At 46.4% G+C, this 26,210-nt stretch overlaps 2 protein-coding genes across 2 annotated transcripts in view; one reads left to right on the top strand and one right to left on the bottom strand.

Moving 5' to 3' along the window:
• The window catches only part of LOC103187735 (protein TANC2), a 140,033-nt gene extending 123,995 nt beyond the window's left edge, over positions 1 to 16,038 (top strand). The window contains exons 25-28 of the mRNA XM_042343161.1: positions 2,777 to 2,868; positions 4,636 to 4,782; positions 9,125 to 9,225; positions 12,730 to 16,038. Coding sequence (XP_042199095.1) covers positions 2,777 to 2,868; positions 4,636 to 4,782; positions 9,125 to 9,225; positions 12,730 to 14,668 — 2,279 coding nt within the window. The 3' untranslated portion in view covers positions 14,669 to 16,038. The remainder of the gene's footprint in view (positions 1 to 2,776; positions 2,869 to 4,635; positions 4,783 to 9,124; positions 9,226 to 12,729) is intronic.
• Positions 16,039 to 22,164: 6,126 nt separating this feature from the next.
• On the bottom strand, positions 22,165 to 25,529 carry LOC103187752 (zinc-binding protein A33-like). Its single transcript, XM_007907386.1, has 6 exons — positions 25,017 to 25,529; positions 24,734 to 24,829; positions 23,816 to 24,049; positions 23,500 to 23,522; positions 23,274 to 23,395; positions 22,165 to 22,685 (listed from the first exon to the last, which is right to left on the bottom strand). The coding sequence occupies exons 1-6, from the start codon at positions 25,527 to 25,529 to the stop codon at positions 22,165 to 22,167; spliced, it is 1,509 nt and encodes a 502-aa protein (XP_007905577.1).
• Between the last annotated feature and the right edge of the window lie 681 nt (positions 25,530 to 26,210).

The following is a 26,210-nucleotide window of genomic DNA, read 5'->3' as shown; positions in this document are numbered from 1 at the left end:
CAAATAACATAAGACAACCCCATCTTAAGATTTGTCACATATTAAATCCAAAATCTCAAATGACGCCCTTAACACAGACATCTGCGTGCAATTGAGTCACTGAGAACCTTGTAAAGGTAATGGAAGCTGTTTGCGATGGCTTGAAAAGACGTCAGTGAAAGCAACACATAATCATGTTGACTTGTTAATCAAATCGCTCTGTGACGTCTCGAAGACTTGATAAGGCGCTATGGCAAATCCAGGATTATTATTATTTTTAAATCCACTCTGGGACCCTCAGTAAACTTACCAATTTGAACGTGGTAATTTATGCCATGTATTAACTGTATTCATTTCTTTGGCAAATTCATTGTTACAACTTGTATGTTTACTTGGTTAGTCTGATCATTATACCAAGACACAGTGGTCAGCGATTTTAGCCACCTTCGCTTCTCTCAGCATTTTCACTGCATTCACCACTTCCTGACCTAAACCAGCTAGAAGCACAACAATAGAAATATTTTTGGCCAACAGCCATGGTATAGGCACTTTTGTGCAATAATAATTAAACTGTTTAGTTTCTAAACAACTTAAAATAACCCCAAGGCACTGTTGTTGAAGTGTATGGTCCCAAATAGAGCGAATTAGAATGAGCTATGAGATAATCATCAAATTAAAACATGCTGCAAAGATGTTCTAAAAATCTTTGTATGATTTGCAGATCTAATTTCCAATAAAACATCCACAACAACAGATTACTAACCCGAGTTCAGTTAGATGGTGTTCAGCGCCTGCAGCATGCAGGAAACTTAGTGCGCGCTCTCTCCCTCAACACCATCCTGCGCGTCTCTCAAGAGAGGACGAGTCACAGTGAGTCAGTCCGTCTAGCTCCCCTTAAGATTCCTTCAATGGATCGATTCCTAAATCTCATCATCTTGAAACCTTTTATCTCACAGCAATTTTAGTCATTCTTGAGTTTTATAGTTGTTCCACCACCTGTAACTATCTCTTTACTAATCTCTTTTATCTTTATATGTAACAGCCCCAGTGTCCCAATCCTGTGACTTACCAGTAAATCAAGTCTTATTCTACCCCAATACTGCACTGTTCATTGCTTTCTACCAAATAGGCATTTGCTATTCCAGTTTAATGCAGAGTGTGAACCTTAGGCAACAGTGGGCTGTGGAATCCCTCTCTAAAATTCAGGTAAAATAATATCTGCAATCAATTCCATTCACTCGGTCTATAATTTCTGCAAAACAATTCCAGTAAATATTGCTAAGCAAGACCCCTCCCGATGCTTTTATAGAATGGCGGAACAGGCTTGGGGGGGGGCTGAATGGCCTACTCCTGTTCCTATTTCATCGTCGTCCCCCAGCTGTCTGTGGTTAACCTGTAATTCTCAGGAAGATCCCTTTATCATTCCTGCAATCAACAGTGCTTTACAGGGCTGCAGCTTAATTGCATTGTCGTGCAATAGTTTAAAGGTTATGCCTTTGAAACTTAGAGCACACACTGCAATAGTGAAGATGGCCGAGACAGCTCACCACCCATTTAGATAAACCCTGTCGGGTTTCTGCGTTGGTGGAAATTGATGACCTTGCCTCTTTTAAAGGGATCCGTCAAATTCGATATTGGGTTCCACAGAACCGTCCTGTTTGTCTTTGAAATTATTCTGATCTCCCAAAAGCCACAAATCCCGCTCTTTTACAGCCACTGCTAATAATTGTCCTTTTCACTGGTTGACCTCTTCAGGGCAGAGCAACGACCCATTTAACTAAACCTTCCAATGATGATTTTAAGCTGTAACTCTTGCCGCTGGGCTGGTCAGTTGCATTTCAGAGCACCGTTCTACACATGCCAGCATGCATCTCGTTACAAAATAGGCTTATTGACTGAAGTGGAACAAATGAACCATAAACTTGATAATATAGTTTTAAAATATTTCAGGTAGCACCACTATATTTTTTCTCTCTCTCTCTGAGAGTTGTGATTCAGCTTCTGTCTGAAAAGTGAGAATCTCCTCCTTTCCATAATCACTATTAAACAGACAGATTTGAGTTAAGTATGTGCAGTCTCTTGATCTTCATTCTCAGTCGTCAGAACAAAATGAGGCCTGGGCAGAAAACCCAATGAATACATCAGACTGGCATATAAACTGTCTTTGTAGCTTCCATACACAACTTAAAGCGGTGCTCAAGTTCACTGCTGCTCCACAGTTTGATCAGAAACTCAGTTACAGTCATTACATTGCAAACTGCCTGACAGGCTTAGAGTGCTTGGGACTACTGGCTTGAGCGTGTGACAGCCGGTTTATTTGTTAATTACACCTCAACAATCAGCAGGTTAGTGAATCTTGCAAACAAAACCATTTCAGAGATTCGCAAGCAAATCTGTCTCGCAAGTTTGGCTAATTAGGGCCCTATGTGAGCTTTTACCTGCTCCACTTTCAAAGATTTAACAGGCTTACTGCAGAGTGGAAACATGAACAGCTTCCTAATACTGTACAACAATCACACCAACGTGCACCACGTAGAAAGTAGCGTGCACGATTAACTGCATTGCCACTCACCTGAGGTTTAGGATTAAATTAATTTGATTTTAGTCTGCGTTCAAATATTATAAGCTCTGGACCTCAACGAACCAAAATACCATTTGGATTGCTGATTCTGTGACTGAATACTCCAGCAGCACAGTAGGTTGTTCTCTACCTCCAATCACCTATAGGTGTTCTCCATATAACTTCCTACCCTGTCATTCTGTGTGTTTTACCCCTCATGCATCCTGTGTACTGCAGGTCCAGCCACGTGGGCAATGGCCACCTCCAAACCAGACATCATGATCATCCTCCTGAGCAAGCTGATGGAAGAAGGCGACATGTTTTACAAGGTGGGGCAAAGCTGCTTTATACTTAACCTTTACCGGGTAAACTCCAGTTCACCCTAACCTGGCACCCTAACATTTACATTTTTGTTCACACTTTCTTACCCCAGATTTTCTTACCCCTTTTGGATAATTTTCCCATGCTTTGTGCTGCTCCCATCATTAAGGTATCCATCTCTCTTCAGCCCTCTGCCATGCTAAATGCGCTCTATCCGCTCCAAGCGCTCTGGGACACTACCCTGCGTGAGGGGCCACTGTATAAATGCAAGTTGTTGTTGTAAATCTACTCTTGATTGACTTCATCTTACCCACTCTGTCTCGTGGAGGGAGAGTATTGCACAAATGCTCCCACAGGTTCAGTAGTGAAACATTTACCATATTTATCCATTCCCACATCTCCACTGTTTAATCCTAGCCCCATTTCCCTCAGTGGCCACATTTTTCCCCCATCTCTTTCCCCAGATCCACATAGATCACTGTTTTTGTGGAATACTTAAGCCTGCATCTGCCTGTACTCGCATTCCTGAACGCGCTTTGACCAGATTGGCTTTGGCACCAGGGAAATCTGTTGTGGATTACCCACATACTTAGATCAAAAAGGTTGTCTTGAAACAAATACATTTGTTGGGGCTGGACAGCAAGAGTTATATTTGTAATTTATCTTCACTATTGACCTTGGCACCGTGTGCAAATTCACCCAGGATAACACATTGAGACCTCAGCAGCTTCCAACTGTGTTTCAATCATACAGCTTGATCTCGCCTTTTTTTTAAACATTCAACAACTACAAATGACATTTACACAGCGCCTTTTAGATCAGGAAGATGTCCCAAGGTGCTGGGACAGTCAGGTGTTTGGACCCGAACAGAGGGTTGCGATCTGGAGGGCTGCAGGACAGGGGAGGGAGTAGTAGTAGAGTGGCTGAAGGCGCGGTCGAAGAGGAGGGTCTTGAGCTCACCACGACATTAGCATCCCTGTTGCAGAAGTGTTCACGTTTAATGAATAACCTGGATATGTGATACCATTGTAAGTATGCTGTGGGCTACTGATCCCAAGAAGGGCACTAATAGAATTTTGGAGATGTTTCTTTGAACTAATGAAGAGTACACGACACAGTGGATTGAATCAACTGGAAACACTTGCTCATAGCACTAAATACAGCACAGCCGCTATTAATCATTTACATTGCTCAGTGCATTAAGATAGTCTTTGTAGCTCTAGCCATGGTTCACAGGTTGCAGTGTGGTTGAATCCAACCCATTTCTGTTCAGTTTGATTTTGTGCATACTTCAGCTCAAGCATTTTCAGCATACATCACTCAAGGTCAATCTATAAATATTGTTGCCCAGTAGAGAGATCAAACCCAATGAATTACCTGTTGTAAGATCTTGCCTCCAGGGCCTCCTCCATTACATAGATTCAAGCACGAGACTGATTGTGACCTGGATATGAACGTATTTGTTCTTTTCGATATAGATTAGCTGGTACAGTTGGCATCATTAATTTGTTTGAAAGATGCCGAAATAATTTGCACTGAGGTTCACCGAAGTTTGTCACACCCGAGCGGCATATCCTCTCTTGTCATTTTATATTTCTGCCGCCTCACACTTACCACAAGACGCCCACAAAACACACAGTCAATTCACTTTACAGTATGTTCTGTGAAGCGCTTTGAGACAACCCGAAGACGTGATAAGGCCCTGTATCAAATGCAAGGATTATTATTGTTACCATGATAGTAACATTTTTTTTCCCCTTCTCTGTCGTGATCAGAAAGGCAAAGTGAAGGAAGCAGCACAGCGGTACCAGTACGCACTGAAGAAGTTCCCTCGGGAAGGATTCGGAGAGGATCTGAAAACGTTCCGGGAACTGAAGGTGTCGCTGTTCCTGAACCTCTCCCGCTGTCGGAGGAAAATGAATGTATGTCCAATGACCTCTTTGGTAAATAGAAAGCGCACGGTTCTTTGTTTAAAGGAGCAAGACCTCCCTCATGCCTTCCACATTAATTAGTATTTCCAGAACTAAAGTTTAAACCGCAAGCCTTGGACCAGAGATTCAGCCCGAACCGCTGCCTCTGTGCAGGTAACCATTAACTTGAACAAACTGGTGCAGGTTGGGTTAATGACCATTGTAGTGATAACCACATTTAATCTTTATAGTTGCTTCTAATTGGGTAATAACTGCCAATGAAAAGGTTTATTTACTGGAGAGCAGTTTGCCATGGTGGGCCCACACTTCTCACTGGGTTTCAGATTCCTAAATTGAATGGGAAGCAGGATTGATTTCAAATCGAAGGCTATTCTCTGAAGAGCTTTCGACTAAAATGAGGGTGAATCTGGAAGTGTCTCAACGTGTGGTTCGGATGTAAACGGAAACCTTTGGTGTATGTGTTCTGTGACTGAGTGCTGGGAAGAATACAGAAAAGGTCACAAGGTGTCATTTATTTCTGGTTCTCTGGCCTTTGCTCATCGCCTTGAGAGATGGACTCAGAATTGCGACTAATAATAATAATCCTTGCATTTGATGTAGCGACTTATCACGTCTTCGTTCGACCACTGAAAACCAGATCGTTCGGCCATTTTAGCACTTAATGCAGTGCACAGCAGACTACCCTGCTTTATATGTGTAATAACGCTGCTTCATTCACTGAGGAATTGGTTGAAAAATGTAGGTTATTTTATAGGTCAGGGGGTCTGTGATTAGAGAAAGGAAAAAGAACTCGCACATACTGACGGATTGTGTTTCTAAATAAAGACTAAAGTCCTAATATTTTGTGCTTGCTAGTTTGAAGCAAAAATGATTTGACAGGTTTTGATGTGACCTACATAGTCCAATTGGGTGAAAAAGAACATTATGAAGACATTCCTGGTAAAAAAAAACATTATAATGACTTTCATAAAGGACCAAAGGTACCTGTTTCGCAATGTCAGTCATGCTACTAAAGACACTTTACTTCACAATTTACTGTATAACTGTACGATTTACATTGGTTGTGATGATCAGAGTATTTCATAAGAACATAAGAATTTTAGTATTATTATTTGTTATAAGAACTTGCTGGCAAAAGAAGACCATGGTCCATCCAGTTCACCTTCCACTATCTTGGCAGTCGCATGACATGTCGTGTCCCAAACTATATACTGTGTCTCAAGATATTATTTCCTAACAGAAATCTTATCTGATTTGTTCTGGAAAGAATCAACATTTTCTAAATAATACAGCCACCAGCCACAGTCTCCCTAGAGAGCCTGTTCCACACATTTACTACTCGCTCACTGAAGTAGTGATTCCTCAGAAATGAATAATGATTATTTAATAATAATAATACTATTCCTGGGATTTAGTGTAGCAGATTATTTTGTATCTTCCTTTGAGAAGGGGCTCAGCAGCGCCCTGAGGAGGTGAGCTTGGCAGAGGCCAGGCAACTCTGCAGGATCCAAGGCAGACTTTGAGGTACGGACATGCCCTCGCCCTGCGATCTGACGTTGTGAGCCTGGGGTGTGTGACCGTAGTTTGGACAAGCAGTATTGCTGAACGGTTACCATTTTTCCCTTGATCATGCAACAGAAAGGCGGCCAAGAAATGAACTCTAGGTCAATACTGTGTTCCCACAAAAAGTTACCATTGAAAACATTTTACAAGGTATTTGCTGCAGAATCCATGTGGTGCACCAGTCTATTAATACGCTGCGTTACGTGATTGAACATGGTTTCTAGCCCACAATTTCATTGTGTGTCCCAGCAGTGGGGTCGGCTGACCTGTTTCAGGGCTCCCACCCTGCCAAATTGCTTTTCTCCTGCTCAACTGTGCCACAAAATAAGTATTTAACAAACTCTTTCACATATTCTCGACAGAGTCTATAAAAGTCTCCCGCCAGTACCAAAAGATAAATCTCTGACTTGGCTGAGACTGAGTGAAGTAATGCACATTGTTTTGCGCACAAAATATATAGTCCACGACCGTTTGTGGGACGCTGCTGTGCACAATTGGCTGCTGAATTTTGCCCACAAAATATACAGTCAATTCACTTCACAGTAAATTATGCAAATCGCTTTGAGACGTCTGGAAGACGTGATGAGGCGCTGTATCAAATGCAAGAATTATTACTATTGTCATATAGGCAAAGAACGGCATGAAATACTCATTCTTTTATGCAGTAACATTACCACAGTGCAAGGAAAGAGATTGTCTATTATTTAATTAAGGATGAAATAGTGTGCGCACAATTTGGATGTTAAACCATTGTTTAATTTGTTGTGGTTCCTCAGTCAGTGATTATCACACTACCACTGGGTGCGATAATGAGAATGATTAGGTTTTCAGGAAATAAGTATTGATCAGTTACCACATCCCCTGGTAGTGTAGTCGGTGGCTGGGAATCAGTCAGACCTGTATCTCACTGACACTGCCTAAAACACCTTCAATTATACCCCAAATCAGAATCACATTTGTGTACATGTTATCAGTATTCGTATTGCAGGAACGCTCCCGAACTTCAGACGATGAGTGGGGTTACCCACATTCCTGTCCCAGTTCTATTCCTTGTACAATAATAAGGTAACAAGTACCAGATGTACTTTAACACATCAGTACCTTATTTCCACTCACTTTCACACAGGTGGCATCCACCTTATTTAACTCTTTCCTTACTGCCTGCAAGGTATTATGGACGTCTCTCTGGCTGGTGTGATGTTGGGTTCCTTTTGTCACAGTTCTACACCACCCCTGTCCAGGAGCTTCAGTCAAGCCCTTCCATTCTAGTCCAGTCATGAACTCAATGATCCACTTGTTCCAGTTTGATGTTTGCCCTGCCCATGGGCAGCGGAGTCTAACCGTTGTCTGATCACAAGGCTAACATCAAATTTAGAGTGTTCCACATGATGTATTGAAAGTAATTCAGTGGTAACCAGTTTGATAGAGCAGCGGCCACCAATCACCTTAAAAATGTGCTAACCCAAATTCATAAACTTGTTTAAATACAAGGAATCCCATTGCCTTTATCTGCAGGAAGCTGGGAATTCTGTGCTGATGAGGTGAGAGCTGTTGGGAACGGTTGAGAGTAGGTCACTTTGGGGAAATCCCATGTAGGGATTTGCAATGTCAGAGAAGTAAAACCATTCAGATTAAATTTGCCTGGCTATTGCATTGCTGTGTCCAACCTCTGTCGGGCATTGACAAAGATGTTCTTATACCAAATCAGCACTTAATATCAGAAATGAGCTTTCGCCCACAAAACAGTCAGTCCACTTTACAGTATGTTACGTGGAGCGCTTTGAGATGTCCCGACAACATGATAAGGCGCTGTATCAAACTCAAGGGTCATGATTATTATTTGTTTGGGTAAACTTATTATTATCCTTTTATATGGTGAGGTTGAACTTTTCTTTGTACAATATTTGTCACAAAGCATTGAGGACATGCTTGAAGCGTGATTTATGAGTTATTCTATCGCACAAACCGTACCATTCGTTCCCTGGTGTGAAACATCGCCTCAGGCTGCGAGCACTATTCGCCTACTCATCAGGACTGAGCTGCTCTCCTTCAACCTCTTGTCGAGCTTCAAAACAACACAGCAGCTTGTAAATGACAGCAGTAGTTTCTGCGTCTGCTATGTCAGTGCCTAGCTGGTCCTAATCTCGCAGGGCCTGCCCCGCTCTTCCCTGCCGCACACCCTCAGCTCCTCATTTGTACCAGCTCTTGTTATTTTTTTGTTTTTTGACATGATGGCTTAAAGCTGCTGTCAAAGGTTCTCATCGTGGGTCAGGGATCTTTCAAAGCCTGTTCCCAGGTCGGGGGGGAGGGATAGAGAAGGTCTGAGTCAACCATCCGTCACAACTGGACACAAACCAAGTTTCTTTGCATATCACTTGGCCTCAGTGCCTCCTGGAGTCTCTCGCCTTCTGCAGTCAATATTTGTACATACAGCAATTTGATTTGGTTGAAACTGAATTGAGTGTGGTCAGACTGGATTAGATCTCCTTCTAACATATGGACTGAGCGTCAAAACAATCTATTGTCTTGAGTTACATCAGTAGCTGTGAGAGCTGTGAAGTATCTTTTGGAATAATTTGATTTTAACTAACTCTTTTTACCCTGGGCCAGGATTGTGGACCACTTGGCTGGCATCACCTGGCTAATAGTCCACTAAACGAATGGACGGTTGCACAGTATTAACTGGATTTCTTTCCCCCCCACCCACCCCTCCTCAGCCAGTACTGTGCCCAACATTTGTTGATGTGTGTATATGTATTATGTCTGGCAGGATTTTGGGATGGCAGAAGAATTCGCAACCAAAGCACTGGAGCTGAAACCGAAGGCATATGAGGCATATTATGCCAGAGCCCGAGCCAAGCGCAGTAGCAGGTAAATTAATAATGTGAGAGTCACCTTACTGTATGGGCCCCACAGCCATCCACACAATGGACCAAACACCCAAAGACTCCCGTCCCCGCCCAGCACAACAGCACTTCTGTGCTCACTGTATGTACACTAGATGCCTGTTTAGTAGATAATGGACTCCTGTAGAAATTTCAGTGCAAAAAGCAAAACATAGCACTTCATGGCAGTTTAGCCCATTTATGAAGAACAACAACAACAAATGACATTTGTATAGCGCCTTTCACGTCGAAAGGATGTCCCGAGGCGCTGGATAGTCGGATTTTGACCTGATCAGACGGGATGGAGGGCAGGGAGGGCAGTGGTAGGAGGATGACCGAAGGCGCAGTCGAAGAGGAGGGTCTTGATCCGTGCTTTAAAGGAGGCAAGAGAGGGAGCGAGGCAAAGGGACTGTGGGATGGAGAACTGCAACATTTGATGTTTACTATAGCCTTGTAAGTTTTACTGACTTCAGATTATTGGGTATTAAACGTTTACAGAAATGCATGAAGGAAAAGCCGTGTGTGTTTTCCAAACTGAATATTGTCAACTCCATTAACAAAATATTCAGATCACCAAAAGTTACTTTACAGGATTTCACGGGGAGTTATCGCTGTGTCCTAATCAGCACCATACGAACTGATAAAAGCTTCATCCAGGAGTCACACAGAGGCAGAAAGCAATTTCCCCCACAGTAGCAGAGGGCAGCTCCTTCCGCACAGCGAGGGAGTCAGGCTAGACTGTGGGCATTGGCAGTCCTGTCAGCCAAGGCCTGATTGCATAACAACCAGTGGCAAAGCGCGTTTCACGTTGGGAGGATGTCCCAAGGCACTGGACAGTCAGGAATTTGGACCCGAGCAGGGGGTTGGGATCAGGAGGGTGGATGGCGCGGTTGAAGATGGGTCTCGAGATGTGCCTTGACTGTGGGATGGAGTTCTAAAGGACGGGGCAGAGAGGCTGAAGGCCTGACCACTGATGGTGGGGCATACATTTCAGATCTGACATTAAGAATTGAAGGGGTGGGGAGGAGAGGAGGTTGGCCAAAATGTGGAATTCTCTGCCACAAACTAGTTGAGTCAGAGTTCATAGATTCTTGTGAAAGAGAATGGGTGATGAGAGGGAATCGGATCGAGCAGGCAAATGGTACTGCGGTGGATGGAGAAAAAAAAACAACAGACTGGAAGGATTGAATGCCTTGTTCCTGCGCTGTAACAATCTATGATTCTTAGGACGAGTGCTTGCCATGCTGTATGTAATAAAATCTATAAATAATATGTGACAACTTAATTTCAATCAGCTGCTGTGTTTATCTTTATTAGCCAGGCCGCTATGGACATTATGAAAGATCAGATAGCTCAGAGTTATTCATCAGCAAACACAAGCCACTGTTGGCATCTGGTCAAATATGAAGCAAACTTGCGGTTGACATGCCTGAATGTAGATGGCCCTCTAGGGGTGAGACTGTGTGGGGAATCATCCTCCTAACTCACTGCATTTCTATTGTGTGGCGTTTTATTTCTTCCCTTAACACCCGGCTGCTACAACTCACAAACAACCAGCAACTTTACCTGGGCAAAATGTCATCGATTAAAACCAAAATAACAACTCCTAATTGGTCATGTCCTTGATTATTCCGACCTCTGGGTCCAAATAAATATATTTTGAAGTGAAAAGCAAAATACTGCAGATGCTAGAAATCTGTATATAAAACAAAACAACAGAAATGGCAGGGAACGCTCAGCAGGTCAGGACAGCGTCAATGGAGCAAGGAAAGCGAGTTAACGTTTCAGGTCATATTTTGAAGTGTGCTATCTGGTACCATAGCAACTGGCGGTTAATGTTATCGTGATATTTCTCACTGACCTACATCAAAGGCCCAGATCTGGAGCTTAACATCACACCCCCACCCGGAGAGAGGAGAACCTTTGATCTGGGGTTGGTGAGAGCAGTGGAGACTTGCGAAGGCCAAGCAGAAGGGAGACACGGTTACTGAATCACTGACTGGAGGGTGCGCACTGCTGAACTGATATCTGAGCCATCTACAAGATGACCAGATTTGGGAGTATATTTGCTCTCTTCGTTAGGCAATGCTGTCTGGTAGTAGGCAGAGGGAAAGCTGCCTATCTGTGCTGGGCAGTGCCAGTCCCTGGGACGGAAGGATTCATAGGAACATTGGATGCTATTCAGTTCCTCAAGCCTGTTCCGCCATTCCATTAGATTACGGCTGATCTGTACCTCAACTCCAATTAGAACAACAACTTGCATTATATAGCGCCATCCACGGCGGCGTCTCAGAGCGCTCAACAATGGTGGAGCCCGAAGCCGAGCCAGGGGGAGGGGGAAGGTGACCGTAGGCACGGTCGAAGAGGAAGGTCTTAAGGTAACCTGAACATGGGGAAGGGGTGAGGTGAAGGGGTTGAGGGAGGGAGTTCCAAAGTTTCAGGGCATAGTAGCTGAAGGCAAGGCCGCCGATGGTGGAACGGAAGATTCGGGGGAACAAGGATAAGGCCGGACCCAGTAAGAGCAGAGGCAGTGGGTACTGCTGTGGGGCAAGAGGAGATTAGAGAGATGGGGGGGAACCTAAGGAAAGTTAGAGATTTAAACAGTAGAGTGAGGATCTTGAAGTCGATCCGCTCTGACCAGGAGCCAGGGGAGTTTGGCAAGGACTGAATATAGTGACTTTACGCACAATTCCTATTTATAGCTCTGGAAGTTTTGAATGAGCTGAATTTTGTGAATTGTGGAGGAGGGGAGACCAGCAAGGAGGGCGTTAGAGTAGTCCAGCCGAGAGGTGACAGAGGCATCGATAAGGGTTTTGGCAGCTTTGGTTGGGGTATTGTCAGAGACGGACAATGTGGTGGAGGTGGGAGAAAGCCGTGCTGGTCGGGGACCGGATGTAGGGAAGGAAGGATAACTGGAGATCGAACCTGAGCCTAAGCTGCGCACAGGTTCAGAGAGTCTTAAGGACGGGTATTTTGAGGTCGGAACCGTGTGACAGAGTATGACTTACGACTTGTTGACATTTAACTGCAGGAAATTTCCACTCATCCAGCTCTTGATGTCCGACAGATAAGCTGACAGAACATCAGGGGACTGGGGGTCGCAGCTGGAGGTGGAAAAGTAGAGTTGAGTGTCATCCGCATACATGTGGAAGTTAACCCCGTGTCTGCGGATAGCATTACTGAGAGGGAGTGTATAGACGAGGAAGACGAGGCCAAGGATGGATCCTTGAGGTTGCGTGGGATTGAGGGTAGGTTTTTTAAAGAGGAGGGTGATGACCGCGGTTTTGAGGGGTAGTGGGACTGATCCTGAGGAGAGAGACTGATTAATAGTATCTGTCACCCGCAGTTGCCCCCCCTATTCCTTGATACCCTCACCTAACAAATATTACCCTTACCTAACAAAGATTCAGTTTTGTTCCCAATCATTTTGGTTAGATAGAACAGTGTGTGCTCGTGTCCGTGTTCACCAGCCATATTTTCTTTTGTGTAGACAGTTCTCAGCCGCCCTGGAAGACCTACATGAAGCCGTGAAGCTTTGCCCCAATAACCGTGAGATCCAGCGCTTGTTGCTGCGTGTGGAGGAGGAGTTCAGGCAGGTGCAGTTTGGCCAACAGCAGCCGCCGAGCCAGCAGGAAGACGTCAACTCCATACACGAGCTGTACGATGAGGAATATCTGGAGCAAGAATTGGACAGTGTCTCTGTCGGCCTCCACACAGATCCAAGACCCAGCCAGGGGCTGCCAGTAATACAGAGCCCACCTCCTTCCCCTGCACACCGCGAGCCCACCTACAGATCCAGCTCGCCTCTCAGCTCTCACCAAGTGTTTGACTACAGACAGAGCCCAACCATCGCCTCCCCTACCCGGCAGGGCTACCAGCCTACATCTCCATCACTCTCTCCTACTCACCAGAATTCACATTACCGTCCGAGTCCGCCACCCACGTCCCCCGCTCACCAGGGACCTTCATATCGCTTTAGCCCACCTCCAGTGGGTGGGCAAGGCAAAGAGTATCAGTCTAGTCCACCCCCGTCCCCTCTGCGTCGAGCCCCACAGTACCGGGCCAGTCCTCCTGCAGACAGTATGAGTGTGTACAGGCCTCAGTCTGCGTCCCCAGTCCGATATCAGCAAGAACCCACCATGGGCCAACTTCCTGGGAGGCCAAAGTCTCCTCTATCCAAAATGGCCCAAAGGCCCTATCAATTGTCTCAACCTCCTTCAGCTTTGCCCCAACAGGGGCTGAGGTTACAACCGGCCAAGGCCCAGATTGTCCGCACCAACCAACCCAGTTCTGCAGTGCATTCCAGTGCTGTGATACTAAGCGGAGCGTACAGTCAGGGCCCGCACTCCATGAGTGGCAAACACCAGTCTTCAGCTGACATGGCTCCTACACAAAGCCGCCTGGTTTATCAGCCGGTGATGGGTGGAGTGGTGGCCGACAGCAGACCCGTCCAGCATGTGCAAGCCAGTCTGAGCGCCGGCGCGATCAGCAATGTTTGCCAACATCCAGGAACCGTGATGACGAAAGAAGATCTCAGCCAAAGACCCTCTTCTGCCTACCGAGGGGGGGTGAGGTACGGGCAAACTCCTCAGATTGGCCGCAGTCAGTCTGCTTCCTACTATCCAGTCTCCCACTCCAAGCATGACCTAGAGAGGGCCTCAGTGCCGTCCAGCCAGCTGGTGTCTCCCGACGTATCTCACATGATCAGGAGGCCCATCACCGTGAACCCCCCAGAGATTAAACCTCACCCGCCAACACCTCGCCCACTGCTGCACTCACAGAGCACCGGCCTCCGCTTCTCCCCCTCCAGCAACAGCCTTTCCTCCAGCTCCAACGCCGTGTCTTCATTCCGACCATCCTCGTCCATTCAGCAGATGGAGATTCCACTCAAACCAGGTTACGACAGTCGATCCTGTGACGAGCAGTCCCCCATCTCTCCAACGCAAGGCTACCCCGGGGACTCCGCCCGCTCCAGGACAACACCCTTCATGGGCATCATAGACAAGACAGCACGGACACAGCAGTACACTCATCTCCACCAGCAGAGCCGAACCTGGGCTGTGTCCTCTGTCGACACTGTTATCACCAGCCCTACCTCCTCTGGAGGCATGTCCCCCCAGTCCGGCTCCTACAGCCCTCCCCCAGTCAGTAACATTGCTTTCTACAACAAGACTAACAATGCCCAGAACGGCCACCTGACGGAGGACGACCTGTGTGTGTCCCACGGCAAGCTGGCCAACGGATCCCGGGCCGAGATTTTGGAGAGGGTCAGTCAGGCCCCCTCGTACCCAGATGTAAAGGTGGCCAGAACACTCCCTGTGGCGCAGGCATACCAGGACAGCATATACCGGCAGCTCTCCAGAGACTCGCGACAAGGGCCAACTTCACCTTTGAAACCAAAGAGACCATTCGTAGAGTCGAATGTATGAAAGGGAATCCTTTAGAGTCTAAACCCCATGTTGTCAGCAGGTTTCAATCAGATTTCTTGCACACGTAGTCACGCAGTGAGTGCACTGTACAGTAAAGCTACTTCCACTCGGAGATGAAACAAAATGGAAACAGCGATTGGTTTTATTCCATTCCGTTGCTTATTTGTTTGAGCAGTTTCTAACTTTTCTAACTATTGTCCAAAAGCGTAATATCAGAAGGGAGAAAAATGTGAAATGAATATAAGCATTAATGTTTAAATAATGAATGTTAGACTCGAGCATTATCAGGTCATTTTCCATCTTTTACTTTAAACTGATAGATTAAAGTGTATTTACAGGCTTTCTTACAGTCTTATTCGGGCTTTCTTTTTAAAAAGCCCCTTTGACACAAGCTGTAATATGACGCAGGTAACCTATTTGATTTTCAGAGATTGCTGTGATTTTTAGCAGCTCGTATTGGGTTTCCTATGATTTATCAGTGTGGGTGCAACGCACAGAACTGTTCTGAAACCTCAGACACAATCACTTCAGACGCACCCGTCAGCATTAATCTCAAGGTCACTTCTCTGCACTAACATGGGGTCGGGACTCTTAGTTTTTCAGTCAAGAGACAAACCGTGAGTTTGTTTTAGTTGCAAAGACGCTCTGTTTTAATACTGTAAATGTTATATGAAGTCTGGCTGGCTCTCTACAGATCTGTAGTTAAGATTATTTAAGATTATTTTAAGTTAAATCAACTGTTATCAGGTAAAGTTTTTTTTAAGATTTTATTTTCTTTTAAACCAGGTGCAACTATTGTTGAATTGATGTGAAACACAGGGGACATTCCCAAAGCTCAGTCATATCATAATATTTTCCATGGTGATACCAACCACGTTAGTCCACCGCCTTTCATTTGCTGCGATGTACTGTAATAGAGCACTTGAAAAGAAAATCCCTTCAACATATTAACTCTTTGAGGACTGAAACACCTCTGCTTCAGAAAGAACATCTTTCCTCTTTCAACTGCAAGGGGGGAAATGTTCCTTTTAAACTTTCCAATGGTTCAAATTCAAGAAAGTTGCCGATTGTTTACTTCATGGAAGAAGAACGAGAAAGGAAAATTGGAAACTTATTAATCTTCCTTCCGCGTTGAAACACAGCTGGAGTCCTCAAAGGGTTAATGTAATAAACACATGGCTTGTTCAGAATAATTTGTTTGCTGTTAATCGTGTTGCTTTAAGGCGTTGCTGAACAACAGGTTGAACTGAAGGAACAAATTCTGACCTGGGTGCTGCCTGTGTACTGTCCCTCACCTTTGGTGTGTGGGTGGCACAGCAATTTACATTGAAAGATTTGGGGTGAATCTTCGAGATTCCACATGCACTGAGTGACTGGGCTGGGGCGGGGGGGGTGGGGTGGGGGGGGGGGCATGGGGACGCACCCTGCACATAATGTTCATTGCTGTGGCCCTTATTGGGGAAAGGCTACCACAATCTCCGAGGCTCACAGGAAACAAAAGCAGCGTAGCTCTGGGCAGGAGCTCGCAGCACATTTCCTTGGATCAGTTTGGGCTGTTCCATCTCCAGACCAATCTTCGCGAATTTGTTTTCTACCTCAATTGCCTTTAATTTTTGTTCCCTTTCCCCTCTCACCCATTCACAGAGTTCCTGGTGCCGAGCGAGTTGGGTGTGAACCTTGCGCTAGAGTCAGCTTGTGGGAGATTCTTGACCCCCCCCCCCCCCCACCCGGTGTCTGGTCAGCGTTGGGAACTGATTGTGTTTGGTTGGGGAGGGGGCGTTCTTTGGCAAGCATACTTCACACGTCCAATCATATCTCCGTAATCTTTTTCTCCGTCTCACATCCTGTCGTTGTTTTATTTCATTCTTTTCGGCCTCGCTCTCTTGTTTTCCTGCTTCCTTCTCTGAGCTGCTCACCTGCTGCATTACCAGATTGAGATCACAGTTTGCTTTTAATGCTCTATAGTGGCAGTCGCTGTTGGGTTCACTTGAGTTGGCTTCTTCACTGCTATATAGTTCTGTTCATATTTGGAAATGTCCCCTCATGCAATTCAGATAAACGGTGTGTATGGAATCACCTTAGCGTTTAAACACACACAACCTAAATCTCCCCCCCACTCCCCACATTCAACCAAAATGTGCAGTTTCTACACAGATTGTTTCACAAAGGTTCTCGTTCTGAAACTTTGCCATCTGTATTTCCTGTAAATGAGTGCACTTTATTGTTCGGATTTGTTAACCTTTATATATTGGCTAGATAATCGTGATTAGTGTTCTCGTTAGGAGATAAGAATCGTCGTCGTCCTTGATGTATTTTATATAAAAAAAACTAAATTCTTAGCACAAAAAAGTTTGCTGTAAATAAAACTGCCACAAAAATTTGGTAGAATTTTACCAATGCTCGCAAGCAGCACCCCAGCATCCCTCAAACGTGCCCTGAGAAACAGCGCACAACTTTACTCCCCCACTGTATAGTGTACATAAAATCAAACTAGTACGTATTATCTGAAAATAATGCACACCGGAAGCCATCTTTTGCCAGGTGCCTATAATGCTTCTATAGTGCAGTATTTAATTGTGGAAACCCACCATTATATTCGTGAGCGGAGAGCATGCAATGTAGTCTGGTTACATACTCTATTTAGATTAGGACTAAATATCCGGGATGAGCAATGGATTTGCACAACTACTCCCTCCCTCGATAGGTCCCTAAATAAATCCTTATTGTGTGAGCTCCAGTCAGCAGTAATGTAATAGTGAAGGCTTGGTGGCCGAGACGAGACCCTCCCCTCAGCTCCCAGCAGCTGGATGCTTCAGACGGTTGGTCACTGGAGCATGAGAAACTCGGCTAAAAGTGATGCCCAGAGTGTAAAATAAACAGCACAGGTTAGAAAGGCTTCTGAACTAACGTAGTGTGGCCTTGTGACAATGCCGAATCGCGATGCGCGTTGGCTTGTAGGATAGCTACAGCAATGGCTTCTTGCCACACGGCAAAAGTTTGATTCCAATGGATATATCGAATGGCCTCTATCCCAATCAATTCCATTTGCTTAACGTCCGGGAGCTCGCAATCATCGAATTGCGGCTGGGCCCTCTCGTCTTGCTGCTCTAGCATAACTGGAAGTATTGTTCTGGTTTTACTTTCTTCGTCCCATTTAGCATCTTATATTCCTCTTTAAGGTCCCCTGTGAGACATCTCTTTTCAAGGGTAAAGAGCTTGAGCATATCGACTCAGATCTTCAAACAGCTCATCCCTCTCACCCTGGGGATTAGTTCTCGTGACCAAAACTGGACACAGATGGGTAGGTTCTACATTGGTTACCACTGGCCAGAGCAGTGACAGTACATTCAGCAACACTATCTGCGTTAAATATCTTTAAATCCTTTTTTAATGGACTAAAAGGAGCATTAAGGTGAGCAGCTTTATAGTCGGTATGTAAAAATGTAGGTAGGTAACGTAGAAATTCAGCGATTTAATGCACTTTTGTTTAAAGAAAGGAAATAAATCGTAGTAACAGGAGCATAAAACCTCAGACCAAAATAAACCGGCAGAGGGAAAGCTACCTTTAAAAGGTGCCCGACTCCCGGGTAACTTGTAATTTGCTGTGCAGTAGACCCAGTTGCTTTAAAAGGTGCCATTTATTTTGACGTTAGTATTTTGAGTACTGTAATCACATATCTAATTGCCCATCTCTTTAAAGTGATCGCATAGTCCCAATAACTTAAGAGTCCAGTATCTGAGCTGACTTACTTTCCTACATTAACTGTAGAGCTAAGGGAGGACATTAGTATATTGGGCTCGGTGCAATACACAGTCGTAGCTTGTGGGTATTATCCCGTATTCATCTTAGTGTTCCCAGAAAATAATCAAATCACTTTGTCACCAGAAAAGCAAGTCCTGTGAGTTCCCAGAAGTTTGTTCGTCAAAATCTACATTTGTACATTGATTGCTAATTTGTTTTAAATCGGATTTTAGGCACAGTTAAAACTCTAAAACACCCCAGGCAGACAGCAAACTTGGCACAAACACAACCAGGTCATTTTACAATTTACCGCAAACGGTGTAATATGACCAACCAGACCTTTATATTTTTTTTCTTTTAACGGTGCAGTGTTCCCATGTTTTTTTGTTTTTTTTTATGTTTTGGACTAACTATGGTAAGGACCATTGATTGCATCTGTGAGTTGGGTCGGATGCAGCAGGGATTCATATAGGTAACTGTCCTCCCCTTGAAATTAAATGTTCTAAACCAATTTGAATGTAATTATGAGAGCTAATGTACCATGCAGCAGTTGTATGTGCGTGTGGATTCCTTTCTACTTACCGTACTGTTAATTAAACACCAACCACAAAGGCATCTACACACCCAGCCACCGTTGGGAAGCTGTGTGTAAAAAAAAAACTTTTTTTTTCTCTCTCCCTATCTCTCTCTCTCGTGCGCTCTTTCTCTTTGATGTAAAGGATTTTTTCTCTGTACAGTATAATATAAGCTGCATGTTTTGTTCCAGTTACTGATAATAATTGCAAAAGGTTGTGATATTTGTATCCAGGCTACCTGGACTGTGGCCCGTTCCATGTTATTATGGATGAAGGTTTCTCTTTACTGTATTGCTTGCTGAGCAGAGTAATAATTGTCTGTACATGTGGGCTGTGAGTTAGACGTGCAAAAACAAAAACAAAAAAAGAAAACGAATGCTTCTGTTTTTATTTTTCATTTACAGATTGTGATCAGTCCAATTTACTGTACGAGGAATACTGTACCTATTTATAAATGGTGAACACTTCAAATTAAATGAAACACAACTGCCCACTTTTCATTAATGGTTAATTTATTCAATTAGGACCCAAAAATAAAGATTCACACGCCAGCAGATACCCCGGGGGGAAAGGAGCTGCTTGAGGCGTATTGTGTGTGAGCGAACAGGAGAACCGGAGGTCATGGCCTGCGGTTGAAGAGAGGTAAATTCAAAATAAATCTAAGGAACTACTTCAGTGAGCGATTGGTAAGCGTGTGGAATAGGTTTCCTCGGGACACTGGACGCAGAAAGTGTTTTTTGTTTCAGGAACAAATTGGATAGATTTCTATGGGAGAATAATATCTGGGGATACAGTATATAGTTTGGGACACGACATGTCAAAGCGACTGCCAGGATGGTAGAAGATGAATTAGGTGGACCTTGGTCTTCGGTCGCCAGCAAATTCTTAAGTTCGCCCACCGTTAAGTGACTGGGTTTCCATCTGTTGGCTGAATGGCCAAGAGCCCTGGAGAGGCAATACATCGCCACTGGTAAATAGAAGGCAGACAGACTTTCAGAGCTGCTCGCCCTTGAGGTGCCCAGAGCATCTTCTTCAGGCTTGAGTGGCTCCATCGAGCCTTTCTTACAGCCTCCGGGTGAAGCTATTGGCGCTCATTACCATGCAAACGTGCTGAAGAGACGTTAACAAGTTCTGCAACTGCCGCTAAGTAATAACTCCACAAGCTGCTTAAACTGCGGGCAGACCAGGTGTCCAGACAAACCAACAACATCTAAGAATGTGATTTTCGTAAACCTCTGTTTGAGCCCTAAAGAATGGGGTGTGAATAATAATAATAATAATAATCCTTGCATTTGATATAGCGCTTTCCACGACTTCTAGACATCTCAAAATACAGAATATACTGTAAAGTGAATTGACTGTATATTTGTGGGCGAACGCGGCAGCCAATTGCGCACAGCAATGTCCCACAAACAGTCGTGGATTGAAAATGACTAATTTATTATTGTTTTTTGGAAGGATTATTATTAACCCCAATCTACCACCTTCTCGCCTGGAAAACGAAAAAAAATGCAGACGATATCAAGGGCTGTGGAAGAAAAGGAGAATGAATGAACGGGACGACCTGCCGTGGTCTAATAAGCAGGTGGAATAGGTTTGAATGGCCTCTCCTGTCCCTACTAATGCAATGCCCCTACTAATCCCTCCAAAACCCACAACAATAATAAATTGGTCATTTTCAATCCATGACTGTTTGTGGGACATTACTGTGCGCAATCGGCTGCCGCGTTCGCCCACAAATATACAGTCAGTTCACTTTACAGTGTGTTCTGTGAAGCGCTTTGGGACGTCCTCAAATGCGAGGATTATTATTATTATTATTAAGTGTCAAAATGAGTTCTGTCCTTTGTTTTGGTGGGAAAAAAAAGATTGTGAATTTGACGAGACTTAATGCTGTCGGCAGAATTCTGGGTCCTGGACCGCCATGAGCGAAGAGGTCAGTCGGTATTCACGTGTCTGACATTTTGTCAGAGGAACTTGTGGGTGGGTGCGTACGTCTGTGAGGCTTTGAGCTGTGCCCACAGTGCCAGACCTTTGCCATTCTCACTCAAGCAGGACGTTTCGTGAAGAAATATCGATCTTTAATTAATAAGAAGAAGAAAGTCTTACATCAAACTCTTAACGGCATTTTTATGCATTGTACCTTTCTCACCTTTACTGGGCTCTCAATTTTCACTCCTTTGGTGAGAAAACCCACACCAAAAATGCGAGCGTTGCAAAGTAAGTGCTGTGTGTGTTGGTTACGATGTGACGGCTGCACTTTAATCTGCATTAGATCAGCCAGGGTTTCAATAGATTTGATTTCGGTTCAGGGCAGACAGTGCTGAGACAGTCTCCTCGGTCACAAGGCTGGTAATCCCCAACTGAAATTACTGCTCAACACAGGGAGGCAAGTTTAGCACAAACCTACCATCCAATCTCCGCACACTCTTCAGGACCTCTCCTGAAGCCTCATGACAAGTTGGTGAGTAATGGACTGCTCGTTGCTGTATCAAACCCACCTTCGAGTTGCAACAACAAATGCCTCAACACTGCGGCTTGTCATGTAGGTACGTGGATGGTTTAGATGGTGTGCGAGACCAGCGCAGACACGATGGACTGAATGGCCACCTGTGCTGTACACACTAACGTGGCTTGTGGATGTCGCGCACCTACTCTTGTGTCTGGCTGCTTCTCGGGTCCGTGCACTTGTGTCTAATTCATGCTTTAAAACACGGAACAGGACGCGTCACTGTTACTCAACTCTTCGGAGAGCTGCTTTGTGACGGTCTGCAGTGAACAAGGCAGGTCTGTGCCCAACTCCCTGCACCAAGACTCCCAGATCTCAGACCAAATGAGCTACTTTCGGCATCTGTGTAAGGCAGTGAGGCAAGCTGCAACTGGAGCCATCCCCCGATCACTTGGCTTCCTAATGCCTGGGCACTGACAGAGGCTTGGGAACAGCCCGGCTGCTTACTCCCTCACACAGGTGGGACCCGGTGCGTAGACGGGAATATACTTGGGGGGTGGGGGAGGATGTTCTTTAAGAAAAAAGCAATATTTATTAAAATGAAAGCTGCAGAGTACTATCACTGAGCTCCAGCCGTGACCGTACAGCTGTAAATTGATACGAGTTTAAATAGGTACACAAAGTTTGCCTGCTTGTCACTGCGTTTACTTCACACACAAAAAAAAGTCTTTCAGGGATTAACATGGAGTATTCGCAGTGGCCTGAAACCCAATCCGGGACTGAAAAGAGGATAAACCGTCTCTGTGAAGGTATCTTTGAACATGTACATGAAGGACATGTTGTCCGCATTATAAAAACACACCTGCCCACTCTCGTAGTCCAGGTAGATTCCGATTTTCTTGGGCTTGACGCCTGTGAATATGAGCACCCGGGGCTGCGAATGGGCCAGGTAGTACATGCTGGTTTTCTCCAGCGCCCACAAGCCGTTTTGGGGCGTCAGTTGAATTGCCGTCTTGCGGTTCACCGACTTCTTGGCGATGCCCAGCACCCAGTCGGGCTTGTTCCCCACGGACACCTCCCAGTAGTGGATGCCGGAGGAGAAGCCGCACTTGGCCAGGACAAAGGGGTGGACGAGGAAGCGTGAGGGGCCGGTGGGAGCCCCATTGGGGCCGGTGCCCGATACAACGCTGCTTTGGTTGTCGAACAGGATTAGGCTGTGATGGGCCGTCTCGGGATCCAGGATGACGGACTCTGGAACGGGGAAGGCAAGCGGAACAGAGTGAACGGGAAACGAGAGCTGTTACTTGCACTTACATCGCGGCCGTCACACAGGATACTGTCCCCGAGTGTTCCTCAGCCATCGCCCACCTCCAGCTCTCGGGCCAAAATGTGCGACCGTTAGCTTCTCTGTAATGCGGTGAGGCAAGCCGCAATTGGAGCCACCCCCCCTGGCTATTTACGTTGCTTCCCAATGCCTGGTCGCTTTAGAGTGAGTGAGTGAGTGAGTGTGTGCGAGTGTGTGTGTGTGGCCCAAAATCATCCAAACGGCAGAGCTGGTGTGAGTAAAGCGATAGAGCAACCAACCCCTGCGGTTCCCTTCCCACCACTTGGATCAGGGCAATGTCACAGCTCAGAAAGAGGTCTCTGACCTATTATCGTGTCCGGAAGCCGATCAATCCAATCCCATGGGGCCCAGGGCTCAGTCCCTCCCAAAACAAAACCAGGGCAGCAGTGAATAGTGAGCCACACAGCGCCTGGCAATGTCAGGGAACTGGGAGCCTCAGGGACACAACTTGGGAATTGCCATCGGAATGTGAGGTGCTCTGTTCCTTTTCTCACCGTAGTTGACGCCCATTTCAAACAGGAGCCTTTTCCAGCAGTTGTACATCAGGAGGAATTTGTACTTTGCGTTGTTCACCTTCACCGACACGTCTTTGGGATCGGAGATGCTCATCTTAACCCTGGGCAGGGGGACAAGAGCAAGAAATTAATCGTTGCGCATGACAGATTCCGGGGTGGGGGGGGAGGAGGAAGGAAAGCCCAAACCCATGACTTCAGCATTTACCTTTCTTGTGTGCTTTTCAGCTTCTGAAACAGAGAGGGAGGGGGAAAAAAAATCAATGTTAATTACTGCAAAAGGAGAAATTGACTGCACCACCCATCAACTTCCAGCGCACCCAGGTCAGAAACAGCACTGACTAGTTAACGCTCCCTCTATGCTGTCCGCCCACAATCCCAGGTCAGGTTCAGAGACACAGTAAAGCTCCCTCCGCGCTATTCTGTCCATGCTACCAGGTCAGCGGCAGCACAGAGGGCTAGAGACGGAGTTAAAGCCCTCTCTGACTACCTCCCTGGTTGCGTCTGAGCTCCGTGTACTTTACCATAAGAAACAGGATAGGATCTTCCTGAAGGATGTCCTCTGCCACAGTCTGTATGGTTTCCGCCAGCGACGTGGACTCGAAGGCGAGCTGTAAAATCACTTCCTGTAGAACCGTGAAGCGCTGCCAGGCATCAGTCTGCAGCTCCTGCATAATCCTCTCCTCCTCCGCACGCAGGAACTCGTGCAGGTGCACGAAGCTCTTGCCAATGTGCTGCTCCGTGGCTGATACCTCGTCCTGTGGCACCAATGGGAGAAGCAGAGGCTCAGAAGGAGCAGAGAGGGCCAGAGACGACATACGGGTGTTAGTTTATCAAAGGGTCTCAGCCTGGCTCAGTCTCGGCCTCTCTGCCTGGTCAGTGGTTGTGACGCACTCTGTGAGATGCTTTGAGGTTCCAGGCACAGCATCAAACCCGGGGATTATTAGCATGTGGAGAGCTGGGGGAGGGTGTTAATTGGTGGATCGCTTTCTCTCCCAAATTTTTTTTTTTTTTTTTAATTGGTCACTCAATCCACGACTGCTTGTGGAAAACTGCGGCGCGCAAACGACTGCCAGGTTCCACCCACAAAATCCAGTCAATCTACTCGACGGTATGTTCTGCGAAACGCTTTGAGACGTCTCAACGAGGCGAGGATTGTTATTGCGGGTGTAGGTGGGAGCGCCGTCGTTTTCACTCCCACAAGATAAACTCGGGAGCTCAGCGACATCCGACTGATCACAGAGACAACACACACAATCCTACGGCAGAGGCTCCCAGCCCCCCCCACTCCCCCCCCACCCACCCCCCCCACCCACCCACCCCCAACCATCTTCCCATCGACACGGTCTGTGAAGGATGACAGCAACGAGCCTGCGAGCGTTCCTCTGTGTGGCTTGGCTCGGAGTTGGTCTCTGCCGCTTGGCTTCCCCCCTCCCCCTTACCATGAGATGCGTCAGGTTCTCCTCGTAGTTGGACTTTAGGATCTGGTGATTCTCGTTCTTTGCTTTCAGTGAATCGAGGGTTGCGGCCAGTTCGTTCTGCAAGACAGAACGGCCCTCTTAGCACCTTACCTTGTTCTGCTCATGCGCTCGTGTGTTACAGGCCGTGTGCTGCACGACGTGCGCTGACACGTTAAGCGACGGGCATTGACGTGGGGTGGGACACGGGGCTCGTGTGTTAATATGTCCGTGTCGCCTCTGGCGCCCTGGCCAGGTCACCGGTTACCTTGTAGTATCGAGCAGCTTCGTTGACGGGCAATACCCGGTGGTTCTTGTGCTTGTTGGAGTCGCGACAGATGAGGCAGATCAGTTCCTGGTCATCCTCGCAGAAGAGCTTCAGCTTCTCCTTGTGGTGAGGGCACACGTCGTAGTCCTTGGAGTACGAGCCCAGCGACGAGGCGTCCGGGCTCAGCGACCAGAGGAGGACGATGACGAAGATGAGGACCACCAGCAGCAGGAACCCGAAGTTGCTGTCGGACGAGGTCTCGTACTCCTCGCCGCACGGCTGCTTTTTGGAGTGTAGGATCTCCACCACGCAAGCCAACGTGCGGTTAGTTCTCAAGGTGCCCGAGGAGTATTGCCGGCACAAGGGGCAGATGGAGGTCTCCTCTCTGTCCCAATACTCGGTTATACAGGGTCTGCAGAAGTCGTGCTCGCACTCGGTGGTGACGGGGTCCTTGAACATGTCCAGACAGATCGAGCACGAGAACTGGCTCCTGATGTCGTCCTCCACAGACATGGTGTTGGGTCGGGTTGGCTTAGGTTGGGCTGCCCGACTCGGCCCAGCCTGGCCTGTGCACGCACAGCTCAGTGTGCCCCCGTGTCCTGCCCTTCCTGCTTCCGATTTGCCAGCTCCAGCATATGGAAAATCCCCACGACCACCTGTTTGGCGGCAAAAGAAAAGCGAGACGGTCTGATTTCAACCCCTAAGTTCCCACTTCGCTGTCTCAAGCCTGTCTCGGTTAGTAGCAACCCCCCCCTATCGCCCTCCCCCCCCCATCGCCCTCCCCCCCCGCAATAGCCCTCCCCCACCCCTCGATCTCCCACCCCCACCCCTCGATCTCCCACCCCCACTCCGCCAGCCCCCACCAAACACACTCACTCCTCTTTCAAAACAAACAGAAGTTTGGAGGGGAATGAGGATAATAATAGTAATAATAATTCTTGCATTTGATATTGTACCTTATTATTACGTCGCTCAAACACCTCAAGTGAATTGACTGTTTTTTGTGGGCGAAACGCGGCAGCCAATTGCTGCCCCACAAACAGTCGTGGAACTGAGCGACAGTGGTTTTTTTCTTTAGGGGTTATTATCCTGTGTGTTGTTATCCTGTGCTATCGTTTACGGTGTATCCTGTGAAGCGCTTTGAGACGCCTCAACGGCGTAATAAGGCACTGTATCAAATGCCAGGATTGTTAT

Source organism: Callorhinchus milii, unplaced genomic scaffold (assembly GCF_018977255.1).
Source record: "Callorhinchus milii isolate IMCB2004 unplaced genomic scaffold, IMCB_Cmil_1.0 Scaffold23, whole genome shotgun sequence".
NCBI lineage: Eukaryota > Metazoa > Chordata > Chondrichthyes > Chimaeriformes > Callorhinchidae > Callorhinchus > Callorhinchus milii.
This window is presented reverse-complemented; position numbering and strand designations above follow the sequence as displayed.

Bases quoted from the DNA above. Each gene is read 5' to 3' on its own strand.
- LOC103187752 (XM_007907386.1), bottom strand. From the start codon at position 25,529: ATGTCTGTGGAGGACGACATCAGGAGCCAGTTCTCGTGCTCGATCTGT. The intron at 23,523-23,815 runs GTAAAGTACACG...TCTCTGTTTCAG, and splicing joins ATCCTATCCTGTTTCTTATG to AAGCTGAAAAGCACACAAGA. The intron at 22,686-23,273 runs GTGAGAAAAGGA...TCCCCGTTCCAG, and splicing joins TGAAATGGGCGTCAACTACG to AGTCCGTCATCCTGGATCCC.